This window comes from Sminthopsis crassicaudata, chromosome 2, assembly GCF_048593235.1.
Source record: "Sminthopsis crassicaudata isolate SCR6 chromosome 2, ASM4859323v1, whole genome shotgun sequence".
NCBI classification, from domain to species: Eukaryota; Metazoa; Chordata; class Mammalia; order Dasyuromorphia; family Dasyuridae; genus Sminthopsis; species Sminthopsis crassicaudata.
The window spans coordinates 544527811-544546877 of record NC_133618.1 but is presented as its reverse complement, the minus strand read 5'-3'; the positions used below and the strand labels follow the sequence as shown (position 1 = coordinate 544546877).

The 19067-nt window shown below is 30.4% G+C and overlaps 1 protein-coding gene across 7 annotated transcripts in view; it reads right to left on the bottom strand.

The window, feature by feature from the left end:
* Nucleotides 1-19067, bottom strand: part of VPS13C (vacuolar protein sorting 13 homolog C) — a 164335-nt gene that overhangs the window by 117210 nt on the left and 28058 nt on the right. For 5 of the 7 annotated variants that reach the window (XR_012486976.1, XM_074294924.1, XM_074294927.1 and 2 more), the window contains 9 exons: nucleotides 18719-18784; nucleotides 18394-18503; nucleotides 12101-12160; nucleotides 8025-8084; nucleotides 7548-7628; nucleotides 6412-6481; nucleotides 3402-3529; nucleotides 2398-2504; nucleotides 812-983 (listed from right to left, as the gene is read on the bottom strand). Coding sequence is in view for 6 of the 7 variants with exons in the window: in XM_074294924.1 (XP_074151025.1) it covers nucleotides 812-983; nucleotides 2398-2504; nucleotides 3402-3529; nucleotides 6412-6481; nucleotides 7548-7628; nucleotides 8025-8084; nucleotides 12101-12160; nucleotides 18394-18503; nucleotides 18719-18784 (854 nt within the window). In the remaining variant the exon portion in view is untranslated. The remainder of the gene's footprint in view (nucleotides 1-811; nucleotides 984-2397; nucleotides 2505-3401; nucleotides 3530-6411; nucleotides 6482-7547; nucleotides 7629-8024; nucleotides 8085-12100; nucleotides 12161-18393; nucleotides 18504-18718; nucleotides 18785-19067) is intronic. The other 2 variants (XM_074294925.1, XM_074294930.1) reach the window with 1 other exon arrangement.

The window sequence follows — 19067 nt, the reverse complement described above, 5'->3', positions numbered from 1 at the left end:
TTATAAATAATTATTCTCATTACCTTTCTTTCTGTAAATATTTTTATGCCCTTGTTGACTCCTCTGTAAAAGAGAAGCATTGTTTCATTCATTATGTCATTACACCTAGAACCATGTCCAGTGCTAAGAACACAGCATATGTTTGATTTATTGTTAAATTCCATTCCTTTCACAAACAAACTTTAATGTCTATGACAGTTCATTAGAACATGGACATGAACAATAAACAAATTTGGGAAATCAAAAAATAACTAGAGAAGTGAATATTTTCAAAAATATTCTTTCAAAAATCTAAATGATTGGGGATCCATTTCCCAGTTCACATGACAAATCAATGACAGAATATAAGACTGAATTGGCAGAACTGGAGTCCAGATTCTGTAACTTTGAGCAAACTACTATGTGACTCAGTTTTTTTCTCTTCTAACTGATAAACTCTATAAATAATTATCTGTCATATTACAACACTAATGGACTATATTTTAAAAATTGAAAAAAAAGTGAGTGTCCTGGAAGAAATATATACCAAATGTAATTATTATTATATGATTTTAATTAGTCAGTAACAGAAAAAAATTAAATCTGTATATGAAAATTAGATTTTTTTCCTACAAAATTAATATCCTATTAAAATGAAATATAATTGAAAAGTTCACTTTCATCAAAATTTTGCTTTACATCAAGGTCCCTATCTAAAAGAAATCAGAACTACTGACTTAGAAGTCAAATAGAAGTAAACCCACATTTTCCTTTAATCATTAAAGACATTCTAAAACAAAGGCAATTACAAATAATACTAAGTAAAAAATACCTGAATTTCATTTTGTACTTCTTCTGTGACTTTATTCTGGGTTAGCTTATTTTTGTATGCATTTTTATAACACTTTAGAGACTGCCTGTGCTTTTTTATATTATTCCATGACCACATCCGGGTAGATCGTCTTATGTGAACTTCAAGAATAGCATCAATTGCATACTTCCACCTACAAATAGGAATTTTTTAATAGAAAATTTGAAAATTTACAAAGAAAAAAACAAGAAAAATTAGAGGAAACTTATCTCAGCAATAGCATTACAAAAACTTACCAATTTCACTCAGTTTAAAGAAAACCCAGGAAAAGCACTATACATAACTTTAATGGACTCCTCCTCCTATGAGAAATCCTTTCCTTCAACGTTTACTATCTTTATATTTTATCTTCCATAGCCACTAGTTTGAACTTTCCATTCCCTGGTTTCAGAAAAATCTATAAAGACTTGTATGAATTGATACAGAATTACGAAAAGGAATAGTTATGCTTTATCTCCTGTTTTGAAATAACAGGCATTTAAGATTTGATGAACTGAAGACACAAAAAGGAAATGACACAAAAGCGATAAAAAATAATTTGGATGGAAAAAAAAACTTTCAAGAGGAAGCTACAAAGACTAGTCAGTGTCAGTTTGTGGAAAACCTTGAATTATCAGAAAAAGGAGGCAATGAGGAATCATATCTTATAAAAAATAAATCAGGATGTATCCTGATCTATCAGGATCTATTAGGATCTATCTAAAGATAGATCAGGAAAGGGCTTGTCTAGAACACCAATTAGAGAGTACTTACTCAGTATCTATCATATAGAAAGCACTTTCTCTAGGTCAGAGATAAAAAATGTAGTTCCTGTCTTCAAAAATCCTTACTGGGGGGGGTGGGGAGGTAACTAGGTGGTGCAGTGGATAGAGTACCAGCCCTGAAATCAGGAGGACCTGAGTTCAAATCTGACCTCAGACACTTAACACTTCCTAGATGTGTGAGCCTGAGCAAATCACTTAAACCCAATTGCCTCAGGAAAAAAAAAAGAAAAAAGAAAAACTCCTACAATGTAAAATAAGGGGAGGAAGGGAAGAAGATAACTTTCTTCATAATCAAGCATTATAATTAAGTAGATATGTAACAAGTGAAGCAGAGTAGCTGTGATGATTAAAGAAAACAATAGAAAAGATTTAAGGAAAGTTGTTAACAGGCAGGGGGAGGAGGGGTAGATAACATTTCAAGTAAGAAACTGACACAAAGATATAGAATTAGTAAAGTATAAGAAATAAAAAATCTGAACTGTTCTCATGTGGGGGAAAAAAAAAAGGCAGTTAGAAATCTGGCCTAATAAGCATAATGGGTACTGTTGTAGAAGACCTATGGAAAAACATGTTAGGAGGCATACAGGATGAAAAGATGTGTGTAAGTTGAGCTCTACAGGTTAAAAAATGTCCATCTACTACTGGAGAAAGAACCATAACAGATGGATAATATATTTTTAAATTCCTTAATAATAAATAATAAATTAATTTCCTCAATAACTTTCTGATAACTATAGTAACTTTCTTTTTCTAGAATGAATTAAAGATAAGCCTCCAACTTACCATTGTTGACTATTAGTATGTAATGGCAAATAAGGTCTATATTTCCTGTATGGAGCATTCCTAACCATATAATCTAGTGATTCCAGAAGATCAATCATACTGAGGTACTATCAAAACAAAAACAAAACAATAATTATTTGTTCATTTACATACAGATAATGACTAAATTTTATTCTGCAGATGCCAAGCCAATTTCCCCAATAAGAATATCACCTTCCACTAAGGTTTTATCTTCTCTCTTTTAATGCCATATAAGTAAACAAAGTTCTGAAAGACGTGCTAGGAGAAGGCAAGCTGTGGTATGTTCCACCAAACTAAAAAGGCTGCAGGTAGAGACCCCGTGCATTGTATGGTGTACTTGATGTCCAAGGACCACTAGACTTAAGTTTATAAAATTCATTACCAAAAGGATGGCTAAGTGGTTAATTTTCTGAGTGCTTACAAAGAGTTTTTTAATCTATATGAGAAAATCCCTACCAGTAAAACCATGCAGCTGCTCAAGTGCAGCTGGCACTGAAACCTAGTAGAACTGAAACAGAACTACAAGTCCTCGTTAGATCCCTTAGCCTACTTCCTCAATTTCTCAAAATCTACACTTATAACCCCACCCAAAATAAATAGCTGATAGGTAAGAACTTTTCTTTTTTAATTCTACCTGTGTGGTTTCTCCCTCTCATCAAAGGTCCAACATTCAGTATTTTCCAAGTGTTCCTACTTCCAAAATGTTCAAAATATGAAAAAAAAAATCCCTAGAAACTTTCATTAACAACTAGGAAAAGATAAGTATGCAGTTTGCTATAACCTACTTTTTAAGATCTACTTTTTAAGCAAAGAAAAATTACAATAAATAACAATTTAGTGAATTTCATTTTTTTAAATATAAGAAAACACATTAAGTTATTTGATATGTTCAAAATATTCAAAGCTACATTCAAGATGAAGACATTAAGAAGCAAGGATTCTACAATGATTTAAGAGCAAAGGAATGTCCAAGTACCTCTTACCTGGGGCTTGGTCAATTCAATAGCAATGTTCTGGACTTCTATATTGCAATCAAGTTTGGGTGTTTTGAGTTCAGTTTCTGCATAAGGATTCATGTAAAGTTTTGCAGAGGCAGATATTGGCCTGAAAACTTACACAACACAGTCATAAGATATATTTACAATATTATAAGTAAGCTATTATAAACAATAATATGGAACAAAATGGTAAATTAAAGGCTACTAAGAATATCAAGATTAAAATTATAAAAATAGACCCCAAAAAGTATGTATACATCTACTATATTTCCCTGATGCTGAAATTAAGCATAATATAAAAAAATCAAAAATTTTGTGGTAGACTACAGGAAAAGAAAAAAAAATTATAGAGTTCTATTGATTCAATTCCCTAGAACACCAGGCAGATCCCTTCTGGAAAAAACTACAGAACATGGAAAACTCTCACAACATAAATGGCTTACAATATTAATTTCTTCTATTAAAGAAAATATTCATACTGATCAGAGATTCATCTGAGTATATAAATGGCTCTAAACTATACAAACATATATACATATAATTAACTCAATCAATTTTCTTCTTTGATGCTATCTACCAATTTGTCATTTACTGTTTAACTGTTCATGGTGCAAATTCAAAAGGAAGTAATAAATAAAGCAGAATTCAAATCAATTTTCTACAAAACTTACAAATGGGATCATAAATAAGATTTGTTAAGTTATATAAATATTCTCAGAAAACTAATTTGAGATGCAAAACAGGATGTAAAAGATCTGCTAGAAAATGTGTTAACTACTGCCATCTAGAAATTAACTGTGTCACAATTCATAATTTTAAATATCCTATTGACAATTTTTCCACTTGATATATTGCCAAAGCTACTGAAGCAAAACAAAGAGTTAAATCGACAATTGGCATACAGAATTTATAAAAGGACAATTTCAATAATTCAAAAATTAAAATCTATTAAAAAAAACTGTTGCTAGTTATTTTTCCCTCAGAAAACTCATAATTCACTAGTTAAATTTTAATAAAATTCAAAATTTTATAATCTGGGAACTCTTTTAAAACCAATCTCTCTGGTTTCCTCTTTAAAGGCAAATCTGACACTGAGGCCATTAAAAAAAAAATTATTCAATATAAAATGGTGCTAAAAAGAAATGGTACTAAAGACTAAGAATCTAATAGGGTCTACTTTTAGTCCTACTCCTTTAGTTTTCAAGATGGGAAAACTTTAATTATATTGTCAGTAATCATCATTATTTTAATTCATCATTAACTAACTCATTGCTGAACAAGATACCTCTCTGTGATGAAATAGACACCTCACCCTTGTTTAAGCCTTCCAGAGGGTTTGGAGAAAGGAGAGGAAGGAGGGTTTTAGCTGTAGGCCTTATCTCTGCCACCCTCTCCCCTTAAGACCAAGAGAGTTCTAACAACCTTCACAAGGACTTCAAGTAGAATCTACAACTCCTGATCCTGTGCATTTGAACATGAGTGACTAGATACTTTCCTGCTCAACTTTCCTACATCTGGAAAAATTGGATTCCTGAATTCCCTCCAAACATTCCCCCCCAAAAAAAAAATTGGGAATGGATCAGGTAGTGGGAATGGTTTCTCTATCTTAAAGCAGAACCTTTCCCCTGCCTCTTCCATACCCTCTATGAAAAAAGGAGAAAAAAGATAGGTGAATGGAATGAGGCAAGGGGTTGGCTTTGGAGAGACAGGTCATATCAGTGGTCAGGTAAAGCTATTATAACCCTCTCCATCAGTTTCTTCCCTGAAATGTGATTACTGATGTTTAAATGTCATCAGATTCTCTATTCCTTGATTCTCTGCCCCACATCCTGTTTCTCTTTGATCACATTCTCCTGTCCCTTTTGTCCAAGTATATCATTCTTCTCAATCTAGCCAAAGAGGAGAGACTTACAAAGAGTCAGAAAGACTTACTGGAAGCCCTCACTCCTCAGATGTGTTTATGAGAGTAGCCTCTTCTCTAGCAGTGAATTCTCTTTTCCTTTTCAGTGAGGGGGACTTGGAATTCTGGCCCAACTCTGTTCCCATCTGACTAGCCCCTCTTCACCTAATAGTGAAATCCTCACTGTCCAGCTTTTCTCTGTTCCTCCTCTCTACTCCATGAAATCTAGGGCACAGAAGGGTAAGTGCTTGGGCAATCCTGGGACTAAAGTAGAGCTCATTTCAAGAGGAAGACCTCACAACACATAATGATCCTTAGTCTTCTGATTCAAATGAAAGATATAGTTCTCCACTGTAAGTTATGTGGGGCAAGAGTGTGGAATAGGTAAGGAAATGAGGGAAGTGAATCGCAGAGGAGCAGATAAATCCTCAAGGTCTTTCCTACTAAGAAGCAGACTGTTTTAGGGTACAGCTTCAGGTTAACTCAATTAATATTTTATTAAGCATCAAGAAAAAAAAAACCTGTTGTATTGAAGAACCATTTATTATCTAGGGAAAATAAAACATTACATAAATAGATTGATTAGACAGTCAATACAGAAAATAAGGATTTAAGATTTAATGTCAAAGAATTGATAGTGAAATGTATTTCCCTTCTTTTGTTAGAAGGTGGCAGATTACCACTGTGGTTAAAAGCTTACAATTCACAGTGTCATTCATGGTCAATGGAATGGTTTGTTTTGTTTACATGGGAAGATCTAATTGAAGTGATCACTGGAAAGTGAAATCTACTTTCTTTACAAAAAGATCAGCGTAAAAAAAAAATCATTAAAGAAAAAACAAGAAGCACAGTGTTTTCTTTAGTAGGTACCTAGAAATAATTTAATTTAAAAATTAATGACCTATTCTTTAATAATTAGTTCTAATCCAACAACTCAAAACTTTAATGTCCTAAAGTTGACCATTTTTGTAAAGCTAAGATATGAAGTAATAAAACCCTTAGCTTTTCACTCTATTTCAACTACTGTCCATAAATATATTTAGAAGACATAGGAAAAATTAAAAAGTCACAAATGCTTGCAAAAGTATTACTTACTATATTGATAGTTTGGAAGTCTACTGCTACTGCTACTAATACTGGAAGGGATTCCACTTTTCAAATGATCCTAAATAATGAAAAAAAAAGAAAAAAAGAAAAAAAAAAAGATGACTGTGAATATGTAATTACATATGGTATCTTATATCCCATATCATATATACACAATATATTATGAAAAAAAGAAAGGATAAAAAATATTTTTTCTGAATTTAAAGACTGAATAACATAACTATTTTCTCATTTGGTCCTTTTATTTAGAAAACCATTCCTTTTTGGAATCCAATGAGATAAATGCAAAAAAAATAATTTGCAGATTCATATTTTGTTTCAAGAAATAAAAAAAAGTTCTTAAAATAATTCTAAAAGACAAGACACTTTTAAAGATACTAATTCTAAGATTTTTAAGATACTAATAGAATAGAATTTTCCTTTGAATTTAAAGAGCTATATTTTTAAAACATTAATAGATAGTATGTGTTAAAGTTTTCAAAAATAATGCTTCAGAGCCATTACAATTAAAATAAACAGGCTCACAGATTTAGAACTGAAAAGGAACTTTGGAGCATAAATGTATGAAAAAATGAGATTATATAAATTTAATCCTTACCTACAAAATTTAAACCATTTCATGAACAGTAGTATTCATTCTTTTTGCATACTTTGTGTTTACAATAATTGCTTTCAGATTTGGAGTAGAAATTATAATTTTTAAAACCCCCAATGCTGTTTCTTTATTTTTAATTCATATTTCTAAGCAAAAATTATTCTATAAATACTTTTCAAAGTGAATGTTTTATTAATTTCTTTTGAAATCCACCTAAATATTTCAAGGTACGTATCTTACATAACTTAGAGTTTAAATAGTCTCTCTGACCAATGTAGATCATGGCCCTTTAAATGGTATATCTGTAAGAGACACTAACACCAAGAAATTTATCACTCTAAAATGTGTTTACCTGGATTGGTTGTCACACACACACACACACACACACACACACACACACACACACAAAAAAAAAAACTTAGATATACAAGAGGCATCGATGGCTTAAAATCCACACTGCTTCAATAAGCTCTGAGACATTTAAGTTTTCAAATAGATACCTGGACAATAAATGCATAAAATAAATTACCAATATCTGTTCCTTGGATCCACGATAACATGTATTGCAGTTTACATTCCAATAGGCACTAAGACTATCAAGGCATACAAGCTATAAAAGAAAAAATATTAATGCCATCAATCAATTAGAACATTGTATTTCCTTGATAACTGTCTTAACTTTGAAAAATGCATAGATGAAAATTAAAACATTCTACTGAATTTGTACTTAGAAAACTTCATGGAAAACATTATATGAAGGAAATATAAGACCATAGAACTTTGTGATTATTAAGGGAATACATTTTACATCTAAAAATTGAGAAATTACAACCCCGAGAAGCTAAGTAATTTTCTCACTCATATAGAGAATGAAAAAGTCAAGTCTAGAACCCAGATTTCTTGCTTTTAATTCGGTGCACAATCTATTAACTCAAGATATTGATTGTCAAGAAACAAAATAAATGTTCCTATATTAGAAAGATACAATTGATTTCTAATGTATCACCTTGTATATGATCTTTGCAGCTTCATTTAATATACAGGGAGTCCAGTTTTCATTAGCAGTCTAAAGAATGGAAAGAAAAACAAAAATTTAAAAATTAAAAAGATATTCTAAATGTCAAAATGTACAAAATGAATATATTTTGCTCAAAATGAAAGAACCTACAAAGAAATGACACATTGATTTTTTTCCTGAAGAATATAACTTTATAGAAAAAAAAACCAAGAGTGAAAATGAGATAGTTGAATTTTCTAACCCTGAGTTATTTTAAGCAGTTCATAATTCAAAGAATATTTTTAAATATTTGTTAGAGAAAAAATTAAATTTACTTAATTTATTTTTGCCTGCAAAACCAATTTAATATATGAAAACATAATGTGGCCTTAAAAACTGTTAGCCCTAATAAATTAAAAATCAATAAGCTATTATTCTACCAATAATGGTGAGAAATTCCATCCTCTATAGAGAAGTCAAATGCATTGCTTTTTTTTTTCCCACTGAAAATGAGTGAGTCTTTTTCAAGAATACCTATATTTCTAAATTTTGGGGACAAATTAAAACATTTTATATAACATTATGGCAATTTTTTCTAATCTAGGAAGTACACAATACCCCACGAGAGAAGGGCATGAATGGGCGCTAACTACATAATTGGAAACAATATTTATTTGACTATTTGTCCAGGTATAATATTAAAAACAAATGGCTAAATTTCAAATTACAAAATTTTTGATTTCAAAAATTTGAGATTCAAATACAGTATTAAGAGGGTTTTTCATTTCAAAAAACAGAGAATAGAGACTAGCTTTTTAAAATTTACTTAAAGAATCATGGATTTATTGATTTCCTACATAGCTCTAAAAGGGTAAGAAAAAGAAACTGAAAGAAAGTGGAAAAAAAGAATGGAACCTGGGTAAAAGAATTAACCTGGGTAAAAAAGAAGGAAAGAGCTAGAATGGTTACTCATGTAACTTTTAGAAATGTGTCTAGCAAATCCAATCACATAAAATAACACAAATATCACTAGACAGTTGAGATTTTATCCAAAAGTAGAAAAAATGTTTAAAATATGTTAAACATGAATTAGCTACATGATACAGTAGATAGAACACTGGTCCTGGAGGTAGGAGAATTTGAGAGAAATAAAAGACAGAAGAAGCATTTAGCAAGGAGAACCTATACATGCATAAATCTAAAAGTATGGAAATACTTTCAGTGTTTGTGGAAAATCCAGAGAGATACATGTTTAACTTTCTTTTTTTGGGGGGGAGGGATGTGAGGCAGTTGGAGTTAAGTGACCTGCCCAGGGTCACATAGGTAGTAAGTGTAAATTCTCTAATGTCTAATGTGAACTCAAGCCAGGCATTCTTACTTACCCAAAGAAAGATGACATAGGAAAAACACCAGGACAATTCAGAGCCATAGCAGCCAATAAAAAGTTTTGAAGAAAAGATATTAACAGTATAAAATGCTGCTGAGAAAGGCATGGATGATGACATGATTGAGAAAAAGGTTCGGCTATAGAGATCACTAATGATCACGAATAAAGCAATTTGGGCAACATTATAGGGTTAAAATCCAGATAATAGGCACTTAAGAAATGAATTAGTAGTGAAGAAATGAGTCAATGAGTGTTACAATAAACTTGGTACCAAAGAAAAAGAAATCAAGAAATTTCTCTTGGTAGCTTAATGATAGGAAAGGCCAAAAAGTGATTATTTTTAAACATACAGACTCTTTAAGAGTCCACAGAAACAATTTCCCACAAAATTGGAGAGGGAATAATGATGTTAAGAAAAAGGATATGATATAGGAAGAGGCAGAAATCAAGAGGAGAAGTTGAGGAGTTAGCCTTAGAAAGAACATATTCCTCTGAGTAAGGGAGAAAAAATGAGAAGAAAGGGAAAGGGCTGAGAAATGATGTTTTGTGAAGTGAAAGCAAAAGGCAAGGTCACCTGCTAAAAAATGAAAGGGACGAAAATATTGCATTGACAGATTTAGAAAAGGGAAAAGATTTCAGACAGACAATTTGTGATGAAATTCAGTTAGGAAATTAGCAAGTAGTTTCTGCCCAAGTGAAAGAGTCCAATTAATGTTTTATAGCATGAATGTACAGGTTAAAAGAGAAAACACATTTAAAGCCTAATTTTGATATTTACAATTCTAGTACAAAAAAAAATCAAGACTTACCACGTAACTGTTTTTAAAAAGATATTTTATAAATAGGTAGAAACAAAATACTATGTAAATAAATTACTTTCATAGTATTTAGATGAACCAGAAAAATCTAGAAACAATGCAGCTATAGCCTAAAGCATAATTTTTACTTTGAGGTACTACCTTTAAGACAGATAAGAACATTTAAATAAATACAAATATATTTAACCACAATATGTTCCCTTCACAACCCTCCTCATACTTCTTGATACTCTCACAATCACAGACTAGGTAAAACTATACTGCAAAGAAGCTAATCATTGCAGAATATGGGGGAGTGAATAGAAAAGTAACTAAAAAAGAATAAAACATAAGTAAACATATTTATTGAATAAAATTAATAAAATTCTTGAATTATTCATTGAATATTAAAAATAATCACTACTCTTTCTAAATCATAACTTACCTATCTGTGAATCTTAATAATATAATTTTTAAACATCTACAAAAATGCCAAAATTTTAAAGATATCTGTAGAATTTGTGAAATAGTTTCTGTACTTTCAAAAATCTAGTGATATTACAGGTAGCATTTGTATAATGAGATGGTTCTTTCTTCCTTTCAGATAAATTTGTCAACTTCTCTATTAAATAGATATGGTAATAGCTTCAGACTTCTAGCATATGTTAATTAAAACTGAGAATCAATAAGACAAAACTTTTTTTTTTCTCAACAAATCAACCAGTTTAACACAAACCTCCTGAAAATAATTCAACTAGTATTGGTTGTTGGGGGTTCTTTATTTATGCTTTCCAATTATTATTATATGCTTTTCAGCTCAAAGCATATAATTTGATTGTTTCAGTAACTCAGGCTACAAAAACTCAAAGGGGAAATCCTAAATGTGCTATAAATCCAAATCACTCAGAAAGATATAAATTTCACTGCTATAAAGTTTACTTTGTAATTGACAAATGGCTGAATAAGTTATAATATATGAATGTAAATGGAATATTATCATTCTGTAAGAAAAGATGAGCAGGCTGATTTCAGAAATGCCTTAAGTTAACCTGAAGTGATGCTGAGTGAAGTGAGCAGAACCAGAAGGACAAAGTATAGAGTAACAGCAATGTTATGTAATGATCAACTATAGCAGATATAGCTCTTCTCAGCAATGCAGTGACCCAAGATGATTCTAATATATTTGGGATGGAAAATGCCATCTGCACCCAGAGAGAGAACTATGGAGACTGAATGTGGATTAAAGCATAGTATTTTCACCGTTTTTGTCTATTGGTTTGTTGCTTTTTCTTCCTGGTGTTTTTCCCCTTTTTGTCTGATTTTCCTTCCAAACATGACAAATATGAAAAATGTATTTAAAAGTATTATATAAAGACAGCCTGTATCAAATTGCTTGCTGCCTTGGGAAAGAGAGAGGTCAGAGATGGAGGGAGAAAAAATTTGAAACAAAAATTCTTACAATGTTGAAAACTGTCTTTACATGTATTTGGAAAAATAAAATACTACTGAGAAAAAAAAGTTTGTTTTAAGAATTAACTTTTGATTATAAAATGTAAGGAATATAAGGGGCTATTTCATTTTTTTCTTTATCCCCAGAGCTTAGGACAGTGACCAATACAGAGTAGGTATATAATAAATTGATTCAGAATGATAAAAGATAATTCTGTTAGTTTTCTTTTTTATTAAATGTACTATTTATAAAAACCAACTCAGTTTTCAGAAAAATATAGAATTAACATGATAGAACTTTTCATTTAATACTGTAGACTATAAAAGGGCAGTAGTCATATATATATAAACCATTCACAATAATTTGAACATACTATAAATAATTCAACTTCTATGTTTATAATAATACTTTACATATTCCATAAAAACTATTGAAATAAAATCAACATTACCAAAAGACTAAGTTCTCCCAATGTCACTCCCAATGAAAGAGGTTGCTTTGGATCTGTTACCTATCAGGATAAAAAAACGAAATATGCGATGAAATATACAACATTCCAAAATAGAACAAATGTAAGTTCATACAGATATGTAGATATGTTATTTTAATGTCTTCATATTCATATTTATAATCATTATCTGTGTTTACCCTTCTCTAATCTGCTGGTCGAAGCTTAAATCTTCAAAGAAATCATCAAAAGAGCAATCTTTTGTAGATTTATAGATTATAATCTATAAACGGGAGGAATCCATACTTTAAGCCCTTAAAGTGCAGAGTGGTATATCATGAGTAACAGTGAAGAAAAAATACAATTCTCAAGGTTTGTGAGTCCAATGTTGCGTCCAATTAAGGGGAGTGAAGTGCACTTATTATCTGCATTTTTGTCTCAATAACTCTAAACATCTCTCTCAATATTTACTTATGTAAGCAACTAAAATTTCACTTTTGTTCATACTTTCTAATGCTTGAGTTCTTTAAATGTTTTCTTATTTTTTTTAAAACATAGTATCCAATTGTGGTGACCTAAATAATAAATGATGCTAACTTGTTCCAAATATAAATTTCAGGAAAATTGAATTTTTTTAAAGAGGGAACTAAAGATAAAATTATGAATTTTCTTTATAATTACATTGAATAGATTATAATTATTTTCAATTACTGCAACCTATGTTCAAATGAAAGCTATTTTCTCTTCAGGAAGATAAGATAAAGTGACTTAAGGAAGTCCTCTCCACTTTCCAGATTAGTAGGGAAATGAAGTATCTAAACCTTTAAAATGAAAAAAAGAAAATTAAAGGTAATACTAAGTTGAAAAGAAAAGAAAAAAGTATGTGAAGAGGCAGAAGGAATTCTTCCTTCGGAGGCTAGATGGAGAAAGAATGACAAAAAGAAGGAAAGGAAAACTATTGAACATTTGGAGCTAAGTAATAAATAAAAGTTTCTTCCCATCAGATTCTTCATGATGTGGATAAATAGGATAAAAGGATGAAAAGAATAAAACTTGTGACTGGTGACTCCGGGAAGAGGCAAAAACTTGTCAATCTAACATTAAGAGTCAAAAGATATGTTTTGTTTTGTTTTGTTTTTTTTTATTGTTGAATGGAAAGAGAGAATTTAATCAGGAACAGAAAAAAAAAAATCCAACATTTATAAATTCTGATGATTACTATCCATTCCTAGTGATTCATATTGACATAAATTATATTGCAAAACTAAATCTAGAAAACACTATAAAGTCTTGGCAAAGGCATAAAAGCTCTTAGGAGCATTATTATTATTTCTATTACTGCTGCCAAGTGAAGTCAAGGAAAGAAATAGATTTGTGAAGTCAACAGAGGTTTTTAAAGACTATCTGAAAACAGAAATTAATTTCTGGACTTAAGTTTAAAACATAAGAATGATGGAAATGAAATATATCTAAGAAGACACAAAGGAAACAATGTAAAAAATGGCATATGTAACTGCTAAATCACTTATTTAGGATGTAATCCTTAAATAAACATGGAGAACAAGACTCATGCTTGATTTTTTTTAAACGATAATAGCATTACAGTAAAATATGCATTTGCCTCCAAGCATTGTAAATATAATTTTTAAAAGAGCTTTAAACTTAAAAGGGAGGAGTAAAGAAGTAAAATCCTACACACCAAACTCAATCCAAAAAAGAAAGTCTACAAAAAGTAGATTAAAATACAAAAAATCCAATATAAGAGCTAGAAAAAAAAAAACTTAGGGCTAAAGATGCCTATACATAAAAGAACTATGGCTAATAAGCAAGGGGGATGTGCATCCTAAGAAATCAAATGTGACATCATAGCTATTACCGAAATTTGTTTTGATGGGACTTATGATTAGGATATAGCTATCCTATAGCTAAGTTTTGGAAAAATTATAGCTTATTCAAAAAGAATAGGACAATTAAAAATTGGGCAGAGTGTGATAAAGTAAAAAAAAAAAAAAAATAAAGAGACCATGTCAGACAGAAGAGTTAATATTGTCATCCAAGTTTACTATCTACTATCTGAACATAAGAAGAAACACAGAATCATCAAGAAATAAATAACAAATCTGGTACAGAAACATGATAAAGAACTGACAAGCTTCTTTAACTGTTCAAAGCATTTTTTCAGTCAAAAGCAGAGCTGCTAACAATTTCTCGAGTTGTCTTAATGATAACTTCATCCTTCACAAAGCAGATGAACAAAGAAAAATTGCTTTTTTAGATCTGACTCTCATCAAAAAGGAGCACAAAGTACACCTTAGATTTCAGAGGAGCAGATTTCAAAGGATTAAAAGATATATAGGATGGTGGATAAAAATCTATAGAAGTCATCTTAGCTAGAACTGAAAGCTCTCCAAGAATAAAATTATGAAGACACAGAAAAGAAAAGAAGAAACTGAGATTGATGAGGATACAGTGAACTAATAAACCAATTTAGATTTTTTAAAGATACATATAAAAAATAGAAAATACATATAAAAGATACATATAAAAAATAAAAAATAGAAACAAAGGCAAATAGGTGATAAAAATGAACAAAAAAGCATAGCATTGTCCTGCAAAAAAGTGTCAATAGTGCTAAAGCTCAAATTGTAGTAAAGGTAAGAAGAAAGTAAAGGACAAAAAAAAAAAAAAAAAAAAAAAGGAGGGGAGCAGGATCTATTATTAATAGGAAAGAGAACAAAAAAAAAAAAAAAAAAAAAAGGAATAAGACTGCTAGACAGTAAAATTAATCAATCTTTATTTTGATTTGGCTTTTTTTGTCAAGAAAAATTATTTTTAAATTAAGAAAAAAAAGCATTAAAAAAGCTGAAACCCAAGATAAGTGGGAAGACAGTACCAGAGAAATAGAGCTGTTCTTGATGAGATTAAGTCACCAGGGCAGGAAAAAAAAAAAAAAATGCAGATGTGACTTCTAAATCATTTATTCAGGACATGATGCTTAAATAAGCATAAAGATTAAGAGATATGTTTCATATATATAAAGATAAAATGTCTTTAAAAGATTATGGCATTATAGAAAAGAGATGGGAAAGACAGCTAGGTGGCACAGTGGATAGAGCACCAACCCTGAAGTCAGGAGGACCCGAGTTCAAATCTGAACTCAGACACTTAACACTTCCTAGCTGTGTGACCCTGGGCAAGTCACTTAACCCCAATTGCCTGATTGGGGGGAAAAGAAAAGAGATGGGATTCTGCAACCTATACAACAAAGAGTTTGACTGCAATCTTTGACAAAATTCTAGAATATACTTTTAAAAAGGAAATTAAAATGAAACAACCAGAAAAATAAGTGATCACAAGAGTTAGATGATTTCATATAACATACATGGACAGGTTAGGGGAATGGGAATGTTTAGCAGTAAAAAAACAAATTGATTTCCCCATCTCACTCTAGGGTAACTTATGAACTTGATCCCACTACTGACAGGCATAGGACTTTGACCTTCTGTTTCTGACCTGGACCAATTTTCATCTCTTAGGCAACTCTGCAACCTCTGCTTTCAGGGGCTCACATACCGAGGCCTAATATAGTGCAGAAAGCCATTCTCCATAGCCCTCTGCAGTTCAGAACTCCCAAACTCAAGAGATCCACAAGCCTCAGACTCCTGGCAGTTAAGATTATAAGTATATAGTGTCAAACATCATGTTTAGCTTGTAAAAGACTTGACTTGAGGTGAAAGGGAAAGGAAACCATAAGATATCTATCATCAAGTATTTGAAAGGCTGTCACATAAAAAAAGGGCTTCACTTTCACTGCTCAGTATCAAAGGGAAGAGCAATGTAATAGAAACTTCAAAGAGGTAGATTTTAGGATAGAAACTTTCCCAACAAATAAAGATATCCAAAAAGACAATGGCCTGCCTTGGGAGGTATTAGGTTCCCTTTACTTAGAAGTCTTACAGAACAGACTGGGATTGGCCATTTAGAAGTATTCTGTTCAAAGGATTTTTTTTTTAATATCATGTGGACTAAAGTAATATTTCAGGTTTACAAAAATATATTTGGGCTTTTCCCTTAGTTTTATAATTTTTGTAGGGAATTTAATTAATTTTAATTAAATTGATTTGATTAATTTTAGTCCCTAACATCAAAGTAAATTAATGTTTGCAATTATTTTATCTCTGTTATATAAATATGTCTGTTATTAACCATATATTATCACTACTAATATTAAATATCTACAATATCTAATAATTATAATTGTTATGTACAGAGAAAAATAAAAAGTTAAAGAATAAAATATGCTTCCTCGAACTTAAGAGTTTAATAGGAGCATTTACAACCACTGAAGCTAAATGGAATTCTGTTATCAAAAAACTTTTTAAAAAGTAATTAGGGCAAGTATGTCATCCTCTGATTCCCAGGATACATTTCAGAATACTGGCTGAATTTTATCATGTACTATTTATTGCAAGCAGAAAACTACCAATTAGTTTGATCTAGAATTGTAACTGGGTTTATGTATAACAGAGTAAATGAAATCCAAATATATTTTAATGTGCTATCAAGGACCATATTATTCAACTCCCTGTATCTTATCATTACTAGGACCATAAGAAAATGGTTACATTAAAACTATTTGTGAAACAAATTATTTGCCACTCAATGTTTCTTCTAAACCATTTTCTTCTTTAAACAGTTTTCTTTAACTCATTCTCATTTTAACACAAACTACAGTCAATATGTTTGCATTTCTTATTTCATTAACTATTGAGGGCTTTTGTTTTTCCTTCTTATATTCCATGATATTTTTTTATCATACTACTGAATCAAATTCTAAATCTCAAATCAAAAGAGGCTAAAATCAAGTAGGATCTTTACACTTTTACACTTATTTCCTGAATGAAGGCATAAAGAAGCCCTAAGAATCACAATTGATGGTTTCCAACCTATGTCTGTCTTTACAAGCATTTTCCTATTCACTTTTTATCTTAGTTTAATAAAATATCTCCTTTTACTTAGAAAGTGAATGGTTATGTGCTTAAATTCAAACTCAGGCTCTACCCTTCACCCATGACATTTCAATTACATATACAAAGTGCAGGTAGGTGGCTTAATGAATGAAATGCCACGTCTGAAGTAAGGAAGACCTTAGCTCAAATCTGCTCTCAAAAACTACCTGGGAGATTCTGATAAAGTTACTTAACTCTTGTTCTCTGCAGTTCTCTCCACTTGTTCCCTAACAGTTCCTACTCTGTAAATTGTTGTGAAGATTAAATGAGATAGCATTAGAAAATGATTAATATAGTGCTTTACAAATAGTAGCTATTGAGTTAATATTTCTTTCTTCCTTAGAAGAATTTGGAAAATGTTAAATTGTGATTTCTAATGAGTCATTTGTATTTAAAATTCATTTCAAAGATAATTTGGACAAATATTCTACATATATATGTATATATAATGAATTTTAAAATATATTAAACATTTGGGAAAATTTTAATTGTTTTCAATGAAACATTCATCCATATTTCACAAACTTTGTAAAAATTAAGAAACATTTAATCATGTTGCATATCAGAACTAAAGAAAGAATATACAACAAAATAACAGTTACTGAATTCACTAAAACCAATAAAATATCTAAATTAATTGGCATAACACCAATAAATCCATTACAAAATTTAGTTTCTGAAGGTGCTCTAATGTGATTGTTTGAACTATGATATATGAACACAAGTATATTTATATTTATAGATGTCACAAGATCTAGGTTCTATTTATTCTCTGCAAATAACTGATTGTGAGACTTCCCTGAGCCATCTATAAAATTATAAATAGTTTCTTTGAGGTATTAAATTCTAAGTCTAGCTTTTGATCTTCTTTGTAAATAAAAGACATCAGTACCAACAAGAGCAGAATAAAAGACTAATTTTGTATGTTTAACCTTAGGATGTAGCATATGATATTTTGTATAGAATTTGCCCCCATAATTGTACTTTTGCTTAGTCACATTAATAAAAAAAGCATTCTTCAAATATTCACCAAATGACAAAGGAATAGAAGATATATAAATGTACAAGGTATCAGAAGAAAGCTCATTTTGGATTAAAATATGGCCAAAAATAGTCCAATAAAAATTTACCACATGCAACTTACAAATGAAGAAATTAAGAGCTGAGTATATAAAGAAAACTAATTATTTTTTAAATGTTCAAATAATAATCCTTCTTTAAAAAATATACAATGTCAAAGATTTTGTTGATTTTAAAACTATCCTCAAAATAGCAAAATGAACTTACGTCATCTTCATATTTAATATGAATATCTGTAATTTTCACTTGTACATTTTTTATGACCTGAGTTGCCAGCTTTTCCAAAAATGTATCCTTTTTTTCTTTCTTTGGCTTATCTATGAAAAAACAGAAAAACAGTAAATTAAGTTAAATAGTTGATATTTAGATTTGATACACCAGCTATACATTGATCATAAATCAATATAGCATTATCAATCCCAAATTTGACATTTTTAAACTAACATAACATTTTAGTAAATTCCTTCAAAGAAATAAACCATATAGCAATGTACTTAAGACAAACATATCACAGAAAGCTACATGTACCTACCTTTTGCGCGATCAAGACCTTTAAAAGGTTTCTTAAAATACTTTTTGTGCTTTTTACGTTTACGTCCTTCTCAATGAAAGCATTTTTGTGAGAAAAGGATAGAATTCAAGTTAGACTATTGGACAGAAAAGAAAAACAAGGGGAAAAAGCAGATTTCTTCCTGATGACAAACCTCTTTCCTCATTATACCTCTTTCAAAACAGGATTCTACAAATTCATGTACAAATAAAAGTTCTGACACTCAGCCAGTACTAAGTAATTTCTTATAATCTAGAAACGAAATTATCAGGTACATTTACTTGAAATAGGGCAATATATTCAAACATGTAAATATCTTTAAAATATTCTC